General features: G+C 45.3%; 1 protein-coding gene across 13 annotated transcripts in view; it reads right to left on the bottom strand.

Moving 5' to 3' along the window:
* LOC144497128 (roquin-1-like) overlaps positions 1-18684 on the bottom strand; it is a 180095-nt gene that overhangs the window by 14477 nt on the left and 146934 nt on the right. For all 13 annotated transcript variants that reach the window (XM_078217931.1, XM_078217929.1, XM_078217932.1 and 10 more), the window contains 6 exons: positions 14052-14455; positions 9680-9859; positions 8589-8744; positions 5167-5389; positions 1505-1601; positions 776-920 (listed from right to left, as the gene is read on the bottom strand). In XM_078217931.1, the coding sequence (XP_078074057.1) occupies positions 776-920; positions 1505-1601; positions 5167-5389; positions 8589-8744; positions 9680-9859; positions 14052-14455 (1205 nt within the window). The remainder of the gene's footprint in view (positions 1-775; positions 921-1504; positions 1602-5166; positions 5390-8588; positions 8745-9679; positions 9860-14051; positions 14456-18684) is intronic.

Here is an 18684-nt window from a genome sequence, read left to right as displayed (position 1 = left end):
AATTCTTCACCTTCTTTTCAAATTACTCCATGGCCTTGCTCCTTTCGAACTCTAACTTTCCCCTATCCTATAACCCTCCAAGATATTATCTACACCTCTCCTGTACATCCCAGTTTTAAAGTGCTCTACCACTGGTGGGCGTGCCTTCAGTTGTCAATGTCACAAACTCTCTCAGATTCTCCATTTCTCTCCCCTAAGGGCAAAGAGAGGCTCCCAGAACAGCGCAGGAAGTTCCCCACTTTGGTCTTTGCCTTGCTTATGCTCCAACCCCATTAACCCCTTCCCCTCTCCACCCCGTTAACCCCTTCCCCTCTCCACCCCGTTAACCCCTTCCCCTCTCCACCCCGTTAACCCCTTCCCCTCTCCACCCCGTTAACCCCTTCCCCTCTCCACCCCGTTAACCCCTTCCCCTCTCCACCCCGTTAACCCCTTCCCCTCTCCACCCCGTTAACCCCTTCCCCTCTCCACCCCGTTAACCCCTTCCCCTCTCCACCCCGTTAACCCCTTCCCCTCTCCACCCCGTTAACCCCTTCCCCTCTCCACCCCGTTAACCCCTTCCCCTCTCCACCCCGTTAACCCCTTCCCCTCTCCACCCCGTTAACCCCTTCCCCTCTCCACCCCGTTAACCCCTTCCCCTCTCCACCCCGTTAACCCCTTCCCCTCTCCACCCCGTTAACCTGAATTAACCCCATATCTGTCCTGCTACCATACCCCTTCAGCCTTATTTCTCATTAAGACATGTAAGACAGTAAGGAGGTTGGAGTCATATAGATACCTCAATTCCTCGGAGCTGGTTCTGTTGGCTGATCTGCTGGTTGACTTGTTGCAACTCCAACCTCAGTTGTTCTCTGTCTGTAGGAGGCATTTGGGGAACGGGATGTTTTCCTGAGGCAGTGATTTCCTGCATGCTCAATCTCTCTCTGGGTTGTGGTAAAAACATTCATTACTAAGTAAACATCTGTGCACTTAAAAACACAATCCAATTATCCCCCTCCTCTGCCGAAGGTGCTGACTCTCACTGGGATACAGTTCCTGCTTTTCTGGCAGTGAGGAACATGCCCTGTTAGAGTTGCTAAGTTTTGGAGTCAGCTTCCTGACTCAGACATGCACACACTGGTCGGGATAATGCCCAACAGAGTCCTTCCGAATGTGAAGGAGATATCCGTCTGTTTAAAGCCTCACATCAAGCTTCATTGAATTACACAACATATTTAGAGAATCCAAGCAGGTTATTTATCCAAACCAGTCTAAGCTAGGCCGCATGAGCTTTCAACTAACTTTCTTCATCTAACCCCATCAATTTATCCTTCTATTCCTTCCATACTAATGTGTCTCTCCAGCTTCCTTTTAAATTATCTTTAATATTCACTCCAACCACTCCCTGTGGTTGAGAGTGTAATGTTTGCACCATTTTCTGAGTATAGTGTGTGCTTGTTACTGACCTAAGACTGGAGAGGAGGGGGTTGAGGATGCCAAGTTTTGCAAGAGGTCGAGTAGTTTTTACCTTTCGATGAAATGTCCCTGAGGATGCATGGTTTGGTGTGACGAATAGGAGACTGGTGAGTTTGTCCAACTGCTGTGGTTTCCATATGGATTGTAATCTGCAGTAGAATACACGGCAAGTTTAGAGCAAAAACTTCATTCGTACTTTCAGCTGTTTTAGCCAACATACTGCGGAATGGTGAAAAAAAGACTACAGCTTATTTTCGATTCAATGGGCTGACAGGAGCCTGTTCTGTGAGGGTGTGCACTTTAGTGACTGCTACCCACTTGGAGGCTGTATTGATGTCATGTACCAATCAACCCTTTTAGCTCCACATAACTGTAATAGCTCAACTGGAATGTCTTTATTAGCTTTGGGCAGCACAGCTGCTCGAGGCTGGGTCAACCTCTGGAACAACCTGCGCAGAGACCATTCAGTCCCTCAAGCTTGTTCTACATTTCAGGAAGGTCATCGTTGATCTGTAATGACACTATTGGCGTGCTTCATCTCTGCACCTCATGACATTCGTACTTAAAAATCTGCCCATCTTGGTCTGGGAAGTTGCAATGACTCCCAACATCTACAATATTTGTATCCAGATTTCCATTGTGTGAAACAAAGTGCTACCCAGTCACACGTCTGAGGAGCCTAGCCCCAATTCTAATATTGTGTCTCCGTGTTCTGGATACTCACACCAGGAACAGTGGTTAACAGTGGTTAAAGTGTTATGTTAATTGTATTATTAAGGTTAAAGATAAACAGGTGGAAGGTATTGATTAAATTTCATGAGCACATACAAAGGGACTACCTTCCGCAACATTTTCATTTAATTAGTTAAGTTTCCTTTTGGATGTTTTATTTTAGTTACAGTGCTCCAACAGGGGCTATCGTCCTGTCTATTTTTGTTTAATTCAGTATTGCTTTTATTAAAAGCATATGAAAAGGGACTAGATTTGAGGCATTTGTGACCAGCGAGCACCGCAGGGGGCTGGAGTACATCACTGGCCCCGGAAACCCAACATTTTAATTTGATTTTAATAAATCAAATTGACATTTTGTTGTCCCTTACAGAGGCTTTCAATGAGTTGATTAGTTTATGCTTTGGTTTTGAAAAGAGTATGCAAAGAGTTTATATGTTTTGATTCTATCTCAGTGCCCATTTGAGGGGCTGTCAACCAGTTAATTTGTATTAGTTAATTTGTTTAATTGGTATACTCAACAAAGCATAAAGGAAGGGACTGGCAGTGGGCTGTGGAGAGGTTGTTAGGCCTGACTCTCTGCTCCTATTCTGTAGTAACATTTGCGCCCGAGTGCTCCATAAGGGGGAGCATGCAGTGTGAGCGCCGTTACACTCGAGGCCTTCCTCGACCAACAGGACCTGCAGGAGCTGGAGTGATCATCATCAGACCCAAGAACATTATTTTAATTAATAATTTTCCTTAAAGTTTTTTTTGTCACAGTATCCCTTTAAGGGGCTTTCAATTAGTTTAGTAATTAATTTATATAATTGTTCAAGAGTATAAAAAGGCACTGACCAGAATAGCACCAGAGTGGTTACATTGTTAGACTAGAAATCCAGAGACCTGTACTAATGACCAGGAGGCAAAAGATCAAAGCCCATGACAGCAGCTGGGGAACTACAAATCTTTTTTGTTACAGTGCCACTTTAAGGGGCTATTCATTTTGTTCATTAGTTTATTTTTCTTGGTAATTAAAAGTGTGTATAAAAAGGGACTGATATGATTCACTACCTCTGGGCCAGAATCTCCAGGCTCAAGTCCTTCAGCAGGAATTGTTGGCCACAGAAGGAATGTTCATGATGTGATTCACTGGGCTGATAATCAGCCACCTCCATTATCCTCCAAATGGGGAAAAAGGTGGGTCTGAAGATACGCGAGAAGAAAGCATGTTGGTAAGTAGAAGGCAGAGATATCTAATGCTGCAATATAACTAAACCTATTACCAAGGAAAGGATCTGTGTCTAGTTTCATTCTTCACTATCTGGTTTGGATCCATTTAACGATGGTTTCTCTATATTTGCCATATTTTTTCTACTCATCATTTTAAACCCCTTGATCAAATCCTCCTTTCAGCATCTAAACTCGCAGGACCACAAGCTAAGTGTGTGTAACCCTTTTAGCCCTGATGTCATTCTGGTGAATCTGCACTGCACCACCTCCATTTCCACTACATCCTTGCTGAAGTACAATGCTAAAATCTGAGCACGTTTGACCAAGGCGCTGTACAACTGAAGCATCACTTCCTCCCTTTTCCTACACTAATGTTAAGTTGCTGTATTCCAATCCTCTTGAAATAAAGGCCAACATGTTCTTAACTTTTTCAATTTTTTTTGTTCCTGTCCACTGGTTTTTATTTGTTTGTGTGTAAGCCTTTTCTTTTAGTTTGTCTCCTACCTCTTCTGTTGGAACACTGTTGCTTAACTGCATAGGTGGAGCTTAACCCTCAGCACTTAACAAGGGAAGCTTTTGGTTTTGAGGGGGATAGATAAATACAGGTTATAACTGCACCAAATTCTATGTTAAATAGAGCCCACCCTCTATCTGTTAATTCAACTTACTGGAGTGACAGAAGGCAGTAGTAGAAGTGGGTACAATTTTGTCTTATAAAAAGTATTTAGTCAGTTACATGGGTAAGATGGGTATAGAGGGATATGGGCCAAATGCAGGCAATTGGGATTGGTTTAGTGGTAAAAACTGGGCAGCATGGACAAGTTGGGCCGAATGGCCTGTTTTCATGCTGTAAATCTCTGACTGAATTCATTTCTTATTACTTAACAGCAGATTTATTTGTGACTGTTCACACTCCTGTGGAGGGAGAGTTATATCAGTGTGTCAGGGAAAAATAAAGTTAGAAGTTTATTTATTAGTCACAAGAAGGCTTACATTCACACTGCAATGAAGTTACTGTGAAAATCTCCCAGTGCCACACTCTGGCACCCGTTCAGGTATACTGAGGGAGAATTTAGCATGGCCAATTCACCTAACCTGCACATCTTTGGACTGTGGGAGAAAACCGGAGCATCCGGAGGAAACCTACACAGACACGGGGAGAATGTGCAAACTTCACACAGAGTGACCCAAGCCGGGAATCGAACCCGAGCGCCTGGCGCTGTGAAGCAGCAGTGCTAACCACTGTGCCGCCCCAGGAAGTACCTTCATTATATTATTCACAAACAACTCGTGATAGGTGAACAAGGATGGAATGAGTATCTGTTAGTGACAGAAATGACCAGAATGGAGTATCTGTTAGTGAGGGCAATATCAGAATGGAGTATCCGTCAGTGAGGGGGCTATCAAGGATGGAGTTAGTATTTGTCAGTGATGGGAAAGATCTAGATGGAGCAAGTATCCGTCAGCGACGGGGAATATCCAGGAATGAGTATCCACCAGTGACGAGGAATATCCGGGATGGAGTATCTGTCAGTGACGGGGAATATCCGGGATGGAGTATCTGTCAGTGATGGGGAATATCTGGGATGGAGTGAGTATCCGTCAGTGACGGGGAATATCCGGGAATGGAGTGAGTATCTGTCAGTGACGGGGAATGTCCAGGATGGAGTATCTATCAGAGAGAGGAATGTCCAGGATGGAGTTTCTGTCCATTGCACAGTTGGTTAACTGCTGCCAGTAGTTGTTGTAGCACAGCTTGTTCATTGCTTTTACCTGAGACACTGATGGGCTTGGTGGCAATGCCTTGTGAGGCCACAGCCTGCACCGGCCCTGTTGTCTGATAGCTGGTTTTGGAGGTGCGAGAAATGGCACCAAATTTGGAAACCGTTGGTAACTCCCCGAAAGGTATGATGGGGTCCTCCTCCTTGCTGTCAGCTGCCCTCCTCTGAAGATCCAGATTGATGAGCTGCTCCCGTAGGCCCTTATTGTCAACATTCTGTCAAAAAACATGCAGCTCATGAGTAACAGAGTAGATTCGTGATCCCATCTTTGCATCAACATGGCTTTCAAATGCTGCCCATTTCCTACTTGCGTTACAGCATTCCCTCAGCAATGGCAAACCATTCTGGCCTTCAACTAACTAATTGCCACTCGGCTGCTGCATTGCTCTGTCTACCAACACAGGGAAGCTCTTGGGTTGCCATGTTCCAGGTTTGTCTGCATATTCCTCAGTGTGGCCAGGCAGTGGGTTAAGGCTCACAACCCAATTGGAAGAGCTCAATTCCATTTGGGAGCAACTGCACACACAACTGTTATCATTTTGACACGTTTCCAAATCTTTTTCCCGAGTGGGTTCAGTCAGATCACAGGGCTTGTCGTATTGTATCGTCCTGCTTTGAGCTTTCCAGAGCCAGGTCTTTCTGTTCACCAGCCCATAAACATTGAAAAAACTGCAACATAGGCCAGTCATTAGATTTATGCTAGTCTTTACAATCCACAGCAGCCTCCTCCCACCCTATCAACATATCCTTCCACTTACCAGAAATGTAGGAGCAGAAATAGGCCACTTAGCCCATCAAGTCTGCTTCACCATTCAATAAAATCATGACTGATCTGATGCGATGATCCACAACCCCATTTCCCCACCTTACCCCAATAATGCTTGATTCCTTTGCCAATTAAAAATCTATCTATCTTAGCCTTGAACATATCTATCTATCTTAGCCTTGAACATACTTAATGACCCAGCTTCTACAACCCTCTGTGGTGAGGAATTCCATAGATTCACTATCCTCAGAAAAGAAATCCTTCCTCATCTCTGACTTAAATGGGTGACTCCTTACTCTGAGATTATGTCCTCTGGTCTCAGACTCTCCCACAAGGGGAAACAACCTCACAGCATCTACCCTGTCAAGCCCCCTGAGAATCTTATATATTTCAATAAGATCACTCTCATTCTTTTAAACTCCAATGGGGTACAGTCCCAACATACTCAACTTCTCCTCATAAGTAAATCTCTCCATACCTGGGATCAACCTAGTGAACCTCCTCTGCACTGCTTCCCTTAGATGAGGGGACCAAAACTGTTCCATAGAATCCCTACAGTGCATGTGGCAGCTATTCGGCTCATCGAGTCTGCACCAACTCTCTGAAAGAGCATTTTAACCAGGCCACCACCTCCCTCGCCTTGCCCTATCATCATAACCTCATTTACCACGGCCAGTCCACCTAACCTACACATCTTTGGACTGTGGGAGGAAACCCACACAGACATGGGGAGAACATGCAAACTCCACACAGAGAATATTGCAAATGTGGTCCAACTAGTACCTTCTGTAGTTTTAGCAAGACTTCCCTATTTTTATATCCCGTTGAAATGAAGGCCATTCCATTTGCTTTCTCTATTACCTGCTGAACTTGCACGCTAGCTTTTTGTGATTTACGCACAAAGACCATCAAATCCCTCGGTGCTGCAGCTTTTTCAATTTAAATAATATTCAGCTTCTTTATTTTTCCTACCAAAGTGCATAACTTCACATTTTCCTACATTATATTCCATCTGCCAAGATTTTGCCCACTCACTTAACCTGTCTATATCCTTCTGTCAATTGGATAAAAACACACTGCGGATATTGGAATCTGAAAGCAAAAGAGCAAATGCTGGAAAATCTCAGCAGGTCTGGCAGCATCTGTAAGGAGAGAAGACGTTTCGAGTCCAGATGACCCTATGTCAGCTCTTTTCTCTCTACAGATGCTGCCAGATCTGCTCAGATTTTCCAGCATTTTCTCTTTTGGTTTCCTTCTGTAAACTCTTTGTTTCATCCTCACCACTTGTCTTCCCATCTATTTATGTGTTATCCACAAACTTGGCAATAGTACATTCATTTCCGTCGTCCAAGTCATTTGAGAATAATTATGACCCCAGCACTGTTCCCTGTGGCGCTCCACTGGTTATGCATTGCCTTCCTGAAAATGCCCCTCTTATCCCGACTCTATCAATCAGTCAGCCAATTCTCTATCCATGCTATACTCAATCCTTTTTCTCTCATGGCCTTATCCAGCTTAACCTTAAAAGCATCTGTTTTACTTGCCTCTGTCACCTTAGGTGAAGGAATTTCTCCTGAATTCCCTATTGGGTTTATTAGTGACAATCTTATATTTATGCTTCCATGTTTTGGTCTTCTCCACATCAAAATTGCCTGGTCAAAGCTGAACGTGAAAGCAAATGATTTCACCACCATCACTATTACTGGAGCCCTGGCACCATCTCTTATTATTAATGACAGACTCATTTCAAACTTGAGATGACTTGAGTACAGCTAAATAAAGAGTGTTTGGGAGGGAAGGGGAAACCTTTTTGCAGAACATACCATTGGTATACTAAAACAGGTAGGAAGGATTACACACAGTACAAGACATTTGTCTCCAGTGTCTGATTACCACCTGTACTCTCAGTTCAGAGAACAGCAATGTATAATCATTGGCGACTGTCAATGATTCACTGTTCTTAAGGGCATGTGAAACAAGCCCAGCACAGAGTCAACACACACTCCTGCCTGGTCGAACGACATGGCCCTATCACTGCCCTTCCCAGTGTCCTTGGGCTGAATGTTTTGCAAACAGTGACACCAGTGGGAACTGGATAGTGTGGTTAGTCAGTACTCTCCCTTTCACCTCTAGGGTTGTGACTGAGGGGTACCTTTCTTCTCTCTCTCTGTATTTGGGAAAGGGCCAATATGTGCCAACTTTGGACCAGAGCCAACTTCTTCAAGACCATGTGCCCACTCATCATTAAACTGCCTACAACGTAGCACTAAACACTCAAATTAAAAAGATCAGGTGCTGTTACCAATGACAGGGCCAAAATACTTCACTGTTCTGAAGTTAATGCACGTTGTAAAGACAACTTTATTTTTTTATTCAAAAGCAAATTACTGCAGATAGTGGAACCTGCGGAGTTGTTTCTAACTTTCTTTGTTCTTATTTGATGGAGACAGCGTAGAGAGGACTTGACCCTGTATCTAACTCTGTGCTGTATCTGTCCTGGGAATGTTTGATAGTGTAGAGGGAGTTTTACTCTGTATCTAACCTCATGCTTTTGAGCCGGCTCCTCATTGGAACAGCTCACTCAACGAGCTATTTAGTGCCATTATTTACAATGTATTTCAGTAAACCGACGCAACAGCATGCCTTACATTCATCTCCATGCCACTGGAAGGCATAACATCTTTGGGTTGTGCATTCTGGCTGCCAATGTAGGAACCAATAGTGTCGCAAGACCAGGGTGAGTATTGAGCGGTGTACTCATGGTCTTTGTACTTCTTGACTGCTTTCAGGTCTTCATCAGAATACTGCACAAGAAAATTTACAACAAGCAGTTAGTACGCCCACTGAACCCAATAGCAGCTCAATGATTTACACACTAACGGTGTAAAATTGACTTATGAAATGTAGACAGGAAACAGAATTTGTAATCAGAGTACATCTGGTGCAATGACAGAGTTTAGGGGCGGCAGGGTGTAACAGTGGTTAGCACTGCTGCCTCTCAGCTCCAGGGACCCAGGTTCATCTCCGGTCTTGGGTGACTGTGTTGAGCTTGCACGTTCTCCCTGTGTCTGTGTGGGCTTCCTCCGGGTGCTCCCGTTTCCTCCCACAGTCCAAAGAAGTGCAGGTTAGGTGGATTGGCCATGGTAAATTGCCCCTTAGTATCTCAGGATGTGTAGGTTAGGGGAATTAGCATGGTCAATACGTGGGGTTTCCGGGATAGGACGGTGGGTGGACCTATGTAGAATGTTCTGTCTGTCAGAGGGTCGGTGTAGACTCGATGGGCCAAATGGCCTCCTTCTGCACTGTAGGGATTCTATGATTAAATTGAATATTACACAGAGGCAGATTCCTGTCAGACAGAAGTGAATCATTGGGAGAGAGCCAATAACTGGGCGGAGTTACTGATTGGCAGGCAGCCAATAACTGGGCTGGGTCACTGATTGGCAGACAGCCAAGAATTGGGCTGGATCACTGATTGGGGCTGTATCAATAATTGGACTGGATCATTGAGAGAGTGTGAATAAGTGATGCTAATTGGATGAGCTGGGCACTGGTCTGGATGTCACTGTTAATTTCACTACATAATTTTTCTTTCCTGATGCGAGTTTGACACATACAACCTCCTAGCTTTCATAGCCAAACCCGAGTACCTGGCCTGCCCTTGACAGTGACTGCTGTTCATTGCCAGGCTCTGCTGATAATGTATTCCTGGTGAAGAACAGGAGAAGTTTTCAAGTACCTCAGGGGAAACGTCGACAAAGGAAGATGGCAGTGCTGCGTTCGGAGGGAAGGGTGGTGGAGAAATGGTCTTCCGCTCCTCCAGCTGGGCCATTAACTCTTTCCGACGCCGGTGAAGATAGTCCAGGCTTGGCTGAGGTTGAGGTTGGTGTTGGTGTTGGAGAACTCTACTATGAGGGTCCTGGAAGGAAACAGTACAATCAAACAATTACTTCTATAAGAGAAACCTTTACCCAGAGAGTACTGAGAGCTGGGACTGACTACCAAAGGTAGTAGTTGAGATGACTAGCATTGATGCATTTAAGGAAAAGCTAGCCAAGTAAATCGAGGAGAATGGAATAGGAGCTAATGCTAATGAGAGAGGGTGAAAGGAGGCTAATGTAGCAGCACCAGTCAGCATCCCAGAGTTCTAGCTCCTGTTCGCTGTCCAGGAACTAACTGGAGAGTGCAGGTGTGTGGAAGGTCAATTGAACTGGGCACAGGCACCATGCTAACACTCAACGTGTGTGGGGAAGGGTTGAGGACAAGGGGAACAGTCTAAGGATGACGGGTTTCCCATTTGAGGCTGAGATGAGGAGAAAGATTTTCTCTCAGATGGTCGTTAGACTGAGGAATCCTCTTCCCCAGACAGTCGTGAAGGCTGGGTCCTTATTACATATTTGAGGCGGAGTTAGATTTCTGACCGACAACAGAGTCCAGGGTTTTGGGTTGGGGGAGGGGAGGTGGAACTGAGGCCTAAATCAGATCAGCCATGATCTTATTGAATGGCGGAGCAGGTTAGAAAGGTGGAATAGTCTACCCCATCTGTTTCCCTGTACTATGAAAGCTGCTTAACTCTGGTATCCTTAATTCCTACCTAAGGTACAACATCCCTATCTATAAAAGCCCACCATTCCATTTGTTAATCATCTCACGCTCCACAGTTCCTCCTTCCTCACTCTTAACAATTTGCATGTAGGAGTCCCTAAATCTGCTGCTGCAGTGCACATTTCCTCTTCTCATTTGATCCAAAATGATCAGCCTCACATTTCTCTGCATTAACCATCACCCAACATGTATTTGCTCAATTTGCTAACGGTCCTGAAGCTGCTTACTCTTCACTTTAACCACAAAATCACTATTACTCGTCCGGTACAGATTTTGAGTCTAGGTCCCCAAGTCATGAATATTGAGAACGGCAATAACCCCAAAGCTGATCACTGTAAGCACCATCATTTATACCCCTCCCATCTATAACTAATATATTCACCGCTACTCTGTTTACTGTTCTTTGACCAACTCTCTGCCAGGACTGCTCCATTCCCCTTAATGCCATGTGTCTTTATTTTAGAAACAAGTCTCCCATGCAGCACCTTCTCAAACCAAAAGCAGCTAGAACTGGTGTTACACTTCTTTATCAATGCACTCCATTACTTCCTGTCAGGCTTGACTCATCCAACCCCAATCTTTAATTAACCTGTGTCATTTTAGGACAGCATTCATTTTGTCCCAGACTATTTAATACTCATTAGGCTGACATTTCTGCAATTCTCTAGTTTATTCCCTCCTTCAGCAGAATATTATCAACCTCCAGGCTGATAGGTAATACCCAGAAACTCTCATCATTCCAGTTTGCACCCATTTAGGACGCAGTGACTTCTCTATCTGGCTACTCTTCTGATTCTCTGCACATCTTATCTGAAACTATGTTATCAAATTACTCCCGCCTTTCCTCTTCTACTCTTCCATTCTCACGAATGCAATCTTCAAGTGGAACAAAGTCCCATTAGTATATCCCACAAATCTTCAGTCTTCCTGAAATTTCTTTTTGTTTCACATCAGCCTTACCTTTCCATTAACCTTCTTGTACTTGTTACAGTTTTATGAAATTTGGGACTATTCCAGAATAGCAGGCAGGGACAACTAGATGAAAGGCAATTCCGAGACTGGTTTGGAATAGACAGAGTGATACCTTGAAGGAAGGAAATTCTGGTCCGGTTTGGAACAGGACAGGGGACATGGTTAGAATGCAATGCACAAGTCGAAATGCCTCAGTATTTCCATAACACCATAAGACATAGGAGCAGAATTTAGGCCACTCGGCCCATCGGGTCTGCTCCGCCAGTCAATCATGGCTGATATTTTTCTCATCCCCATTCTCCTGCCTTTTCCCCATAACCCCTGATCCCCTCATTAATCAAGAACCTATCTATCTCTGTCTTAAAGACACTCAATGACCCGGCCTCCACAGCCTTCTGCGGCAAAGACTTCCACAGATTCACCACTCTCTGGTTGAAGAAATTCCTCATCTGTTTTAAAGGATCGTCCCTTTAGCCTGAGATTGTGCCCTCTGGTTCTAGTTTTCCCTACTAGTGGGAACATCCTCTCCACGTCCACTGAATCCAGGCCTCGCAGTATCCTGTAAGTTGCAATAAGATCCCCCCTCTTCCTTCTAAACTCCGAGTACAGACCCAGAGTCCTCAACTGTTCCTCATAGACAAGCTCTTCATTCCAGGGATCATTTTTGTGAACCTCTTCTGGACTCTTTCCAAGGCCAGCACATCCTTCCTTAGATATGGAGCCCAAAACTGCTCACAATACTCCAAATGGGGTCTGACCAGATCCTTATACAGCCTCAGGAGTACATCCCTGCTCTTGTATTCTCGACATGAATGCTAACGTTGCATTTCCCTTCCTAACTGCCAATTGAACCTTCATGTTAACCTCAAGAGAATCTTGAACAAGGACTCCCAAATCCCTTTGTGCTTCTGATTTCCTAAGCATTTCTCCATTTAGAAAATAGTCTATTCCTCCATTCCTCCTTCCAAAGTACATAATCTCACACTTTTCCACATTGTATTCCATCTGCCACTTCTTTGTCCACTCTCCTAACCTGTCCAAGTCCTTCTGCAGCCCCCTGCTTCCTCAATACTACCTGTCCCAGGGATCTGTTCTGGGACCCTTGCTGACCCTTGCTGTTTGTCATTTTCATAAATGACCTGGATGAGGAAGCGGAGGGATGGGTTGGTAAGTTTGCCGACGACACAAAAGTTGGTGGATAGTCTGGAGGGATGTCAGAAGTTACAGAGGGACATAGATAGGATGCAAGACTGGGCGGACAAGTGGCAGATGGACTTCAACCCAGATAAATGCGTAGTGGTCCAGTTTGGTAGGTCAAATGGGATGAAGGAGTACAATATGAAGGGAAAGACACTTAGTACTGTAGAGGATCAGAAGGACCTTGGGGTCCGGGTCCATAGGACTCTAAAATCGGCCCCGCTAGTGGAGGAGGTGGTTAAGAAGGCGTATGGTGTGCTGGCCTTTATCAATCGAGGGATTGAGTTTAGGAGTCCGGGGATAATGATGCAGCTATATAAGACCTTCGTCAGACCCCACTTGGAGTACTGTGCTCAGTTCTGGTCGCCTCACTACAAGAAGGATGTGGAAAAGATTGAAAGGGTGCAGAGGAGATTTACAAGGATGTTGCCTGGATTGAGTGGCATGCCTTATGAGGATAGGCTGAGGGAGCTCGGTCTTTTCTCCTTGGAGAGACAAAGGATGAGAGGAGACCTAATAGAGGTGTATAAGATGTTGAGAGGCATAGATCGGGTGGACTCTCAGAGGCTTTTTCCCAGGGTGGAAATGTCTGCTACGAGAGGACACAGGTTTAGGGTGCTGGGGGGTAGGTACAGGGGAGATGTTAGGGGTAAGTTTTTCAGAGGGTGGTGGGAGAGTGGAATCGGCTGCCGTCAGTGGTGGTGGAGGCAAACTCAATAGGGTCTTTCAAGAGACTCCTGGATGAGTACATGGAGCTTAATAGGATGGAGGGTTATAGGTAGGTCTAGAATGTAGGTATGTGTTCGGCACAACTTGCGGGCCGAAGGGCCTGTTTGTGCTGTAGTTTTTCTATGTTTCTATATCTTTGTATCATCTGCAAACTTAGCAACAGTGCCTTCAGTTCCTTCTTCCAAATCATTAATGTATATTGTGAAAATTTCACTTGTTGTTAAGCCTGTGTTACAAAACAGATCAGCCCAGCTCTGCCTCTAACTCCATTAATGAACCGTCAGGATGTTGGCAATCTTTGCCTCCCATTGTTTAGCTGCACAGCAGTGCAACTGAGAAGGGAGAGGGGGTCTGCAACAGGCAAGAGACCAGCTCCATCAGCCCAAGGGACAACTCAAGAGTAATCTCCCAGTGCTTTTCCCATATACATTAGGCAGTATTTGGCCACAAACAGGATGGTGACGACTAGTCAGGTCCTACAAGGTGCGCCCTGATGATCTCTGACAGCACAGAATAGATCGATAGCAAGAAAAACCCTGTTGCGATCGCACAGAACACATGAAACAAGTGGCTCAAAGCAGACTCAAAGCTTGACAATCAGGACTTACCCTGAAAGGTGGCCTAATCTGGTTGGGGTGAGGGCTCACAGTGTAATAGTTTTCAGGAGCATAGCGTTCCCTGGGCTCTGTGATGTAGTTGGTGACTGCAGATGGCATATCGACTGGTATGGGGCTGTTTCGCATATCCTCCCTCGTGTAGGATTGTGGAGGGTGGTACACCCGGCGACCAGCATAATGTGGTGGGTACATTCCTGACACCGGCTGTGTCAGCGGGTACTGCTGAGGGTTGGAGTACTGAGAACTTCCCATCCTCTCTGAAATGTAGGCTGGGTAATGGTCCTGGTACTGAAGGGTGGAAGGGGCCATTGGAGCTTCTGTTACATTGCTCGTCCGTCTGTACTGTGGCACGTATGGAGTCACAGATCCTGAAGAGTGATGAGGGTAGTAAAGGTCTGGCAAAACAAAGAGATTTCAGTAAAACATACAACTTGACAATAGTTTATAACACATTCACACATGGATACGGTCAGAACTGATAAATACCTTAGAATGGCTGAAATCTAATTGAGGGTTTCAGCTGATTTACAGAAAGAAATACTTGCATTTAATAATAGCATCCTTCATAACTTGAGGACATCTCTGAGCATTTTCCAGCCAATTATGCATTTTTGAAGTACGGTTCCTATTGTAATGTAGAAAATAATGGGGGTTTACTATTGGCCTCCCAACAGCCAGCGGGAGATAGAGGAACAGATGGGCGGCACGGTAGCACAGTGGTTGGCACTGCTGCTTCACAGCTCCAGGGACCTGGGTTCGATTCCCGGCTTAGGTCACTGTCTGTGTGGAGTTTGCACATTCTCCTCGTGTCTGCGTGGGTTTCCTCCGGGTGCTCCGGTTTCCTCCCACATTCCAAAGACGTGCGGGTTAGGTTGATTGGCCATGCTAAAATTGCCCCTTAGTGTCCTGAGATGTGCAGGTTAGAGGGATTAGTGGGTAAAATATGTAGGGATATGGGGGTAGGGCCTGGGTGGGATTGTGGTTGGTGCAGACTCGATGGGCCAAATGGCCTCTTTCTGTACTGTAGGGTTTCTATGACTCTATGATATGTAGGCAGATTTTGGCAAGGTAACAGGATTGTTGTGGTGGGTGATTTTAACTTCCCCCATATTGATTGGGACTCACTTAGTGCTAGGGGTGTTTGTAGGGTGCATCCAGGAGGGCTTCTTGAAACAGTAGTAGGTAGTCCAACTAGGAAAGGAGCCGCACTGGGGCCGTTATTAGGGAATGAGCCTGGCCAGGTGGTCGGCCTTTCAGTAGGGGAGAAGTTCGGGAACAGTGACCACAATTCAGTAAGCTTTAAGGTACTGATGTATAAGATGTTGAGAGGTATTGATCGAGTGGGTAGTCAGAGGCTTTTTCCCAGGGCTGAAATGGTTGCCACAAGAGGACACAGGTTTAAGGTGCAAGGGAGTAGGTACAGAGGAGATGTCAGGGGTAAGTTTTTCACTCAGAGGATGGTGGGTGCGTGGAATGGGCTGCCAGCAACGGTGGAGGAGGCGGATTCGATAGGGTCTTTTAAGAGACTTTTAGATAGGTACATGGAACTTAGTAAGATAGAGGGTTATAGGTAAGCCTAGTAATCGCTAAGGTAGGGACATGTTCGACACAACTTTGTGGGCTGAAGGGCCTGTATTGTGCTGTAGTTTTTCTATCTTTCTATGTTCTATGTTTCTATGATGCATAAAGATAAGTGTAGTCCTCAGGTGAAGGTGCTAAATTGGGGGAAGGCGCTAAATTGGGGGAAGGCTAATTACAACAATATTAGGCAGGAACTAAAGAAGGTAGATTGGGGGCAGATGTTTGAGGGCAAATCAACATCTGGCATGTGGGAGGCTTTCAAGTGTAATTCAGGACTGGCACACTCCTGTAAGGATGAAGGATAAGTGTGACAAGTTTCAGGAACCTTGGAAAATGAGAAGTATCAAGAGCCTAGTCAAAAATAAAAAAGAAGCATTTGTCAAGGCTAGGAGGCAGGAACACACGAAGCAAGTGAGGAATAGAAGGAACATAGAAAGAAACTTAAGCATGCGATATGCCTTCTTGACTACCTTCTCCACCTGCATTGCCACTTTCAGTGACCTGTGTCCCTCTGCCTATCAATTCTCTTAAGGGTTCTGCCATTTACTGTATATTTCCTATCTGTATTAGACCTTCCAAAATGCATCACCTCACATTTGTCCGGATTAAACCCCATCTGCCATCTCTCCACCCAAGTCTCCAACCGATCTATATCCTGCTGTATTCTGACGGTCCTCATTGCTGTCCGCAATTCCACCAATCTTTGTGTCGTCCGCAAAGTTACTAATCAAACCAGTTACATTTTCCTCCAAATCATTTATATATACATATTATAAGGAGCCAGGAGGGCTAAAAGGGGTCGCAATGTCACTGGCCAGCAGGATTAAGGAAAATCCCAAGGCTTTTTATACATATATAAAGAACAAGAGGGTAGCCAGGGAGAAGGTTGATCCACTCAAGGACAGGGGAGGGAATCTATGCGTGGAGGCAGAGGCAACGGGCGAGGTATTAAATGAGTATTTCGCGTCAGTATTCAGCAAAGAAGAACTTGGTGGATGATAAGTCTGGGGAAGGGTGTGCAGATTGTTTGGGTCATGTTGAGATCAAAAAGGAGAAGGTATTGGGGGTCTTGAGAAACATTAAGGTCGACAAGCCCCCAGGGCCTGATGAGGTATACCCCAGAATATTGAGAGAGGCAAGGGAGGAAATTGCTGGGCCTTGAGAAAAATCTTTCTATCTTTGCTGGCTACAGGGAAGGGCAGTGGATATTGTCTACATGGATTTCAGTAAGGCCTTTGGCAAGGTCCCTCATGACAGACTGGTACCGAAGGTGAAGTCGCACAGGATCACTGGTGAGCTGGCACGATGGATACAAAACTGGCTTGGTCATAGAAGACAGAGGGTAGCAATGGAAGGATGCGTTTCTGAATGGAGGGCTGAGACTGGTGGCATTCCTCAGGGATCAATGCTGGGACCTTTGCTAGAACATAGAACATAGAACAGTACAGCACAGAACAGGCCCTTCGGCCCACGATGTTGTGCCGAGCTTTATCTGAAACCAAGATCAAGCTATCCCACTCCCTATCATCCTGGTGTGCTCCATGTGCCTATCCAATAACCGCTTAAATGTTCCTAAAGTGTCTGACTCCACTATCACTGCAGGCAGTCCATTCCACACCCCAACCACTCTCTGCGTAAAGAACCTACCTCTGATATCCTTCCTGTATCTCCCACCACGAACCCTATAGTTATGCCCCCTTGTAATAGCTCCATCCACCCGAGGAAATAGTCTTTGAACGTTCACTCTATCTATCCCCTTCATCATTTTATAAACCGCTATTAAGTCTCCCCTCAGCCTCCTCCGCTCTAGAGAGAACAGCCCTAGCTCCCTCAACCTTTCCTCATAAGACCTACCCTCCAAACCAGGCAGCATCCTGGTAAATCTCCTCTGCACTCTTTCCAGCGCTTCCACATCCTTCTTATAGTGAGGTGACCAGAACTGCACACAATATTCCAAATGTGGTCTCACCAAGGTCCTGTACAGTGCAGCATAACCCCACGGCTCTTAAACTCCAACCCCCTGTTAATAAAAGCTAACACACTATAGGCCTTCTTCATAGCTCTATCCACTTGGGTGGCAACCTTTAGAGATCTGTGGATATGAACCCCAAGATCTCTCTGTTCCCCCACAGTCTTCAGAACCCTACCTTTGACCCTGTAATCCACATTTAAATTAGTCCTACCAAAATGAATCACCTCACATTTATCAGGGTTAAACTCCATTTGCCATTTTTCAGCCCAGCTTTTTGCATCCTATCTATGTCTTTTTGCAGCCTACAACAGCCCTCCACCTCATCCACTACTCCACCAATCTTGGTGTCATCAGCAAATTTACTGATCCACCCTTCAGCCCCCTCCTCTAAGTCATTAATAAAAATCACAAAGAGCAGAGGACCAAGCACTGATCCCTGCGGCACTCCGCTAGCAACCTGCCTCCAATCCGAAAATTTTCCATCGACTGCCACCCTCTGTCTTCGATCAGACAGCCAGTTACCTATCCAATCGGCCAACTTTCCCTCTATCCCACACCTCCTCACTTTCATCATAAGCCAACCATGGGGGACCTTATCAAACGCCTTACTAAAATCCATGTCTATGACATCAACTGCCCTACCTTCATCAACACACTTAGTTACCTCCTCAAAAAATTCTATCAAATTTGTGAGGCACGACTTGCCCTTCACGAATCCGAATGCTGTTTGTAATATCTATATAAATGATTTGGAGGAAAATGTAACTGGTTTGATTAGTAACTTTGCAGACAACACAAAGATTGGTGGAATTGCGGACAGCAATGAGGACTGTCAGAGAATACAGCAGGATATAGATTGGTTGGAGACTTGGGCGGAGAGATGGCAGAAGGGGTTAATCCGGACAAATGTGAGGTGATGCATTTGAGGGTCTAATACAAATGGGAAATATACAGTAAATGCAGAACCCTTAAGAGAATTGATAGGCAGAGGGATCTGGGTGTACAGTTCACTGAAAGTTGAAACGCAGGTGGAGAAGGTAGTCAAGAAGGCATACGGCATGCTTGCCTTCA

The sequence above is a fragment of the Mustelus asterias genome, chromosome 8 (genome assembly GCF_964213995.1).
Source record: "Mustelus asterias chromosome 8, sMusAst1.hap1.1, whole genome shotgun sequence".
NCBI lineage: Eukaryota > Metazoa > Chordata > Chondrichthyes > Carcharhiniformes > Triakidae > Mustelus > Mustelus asterias.
Note: the sequence above shows the minus strand (reverse complement) of the source record. Positions and strands in the feature narration are given on the sequence as shown.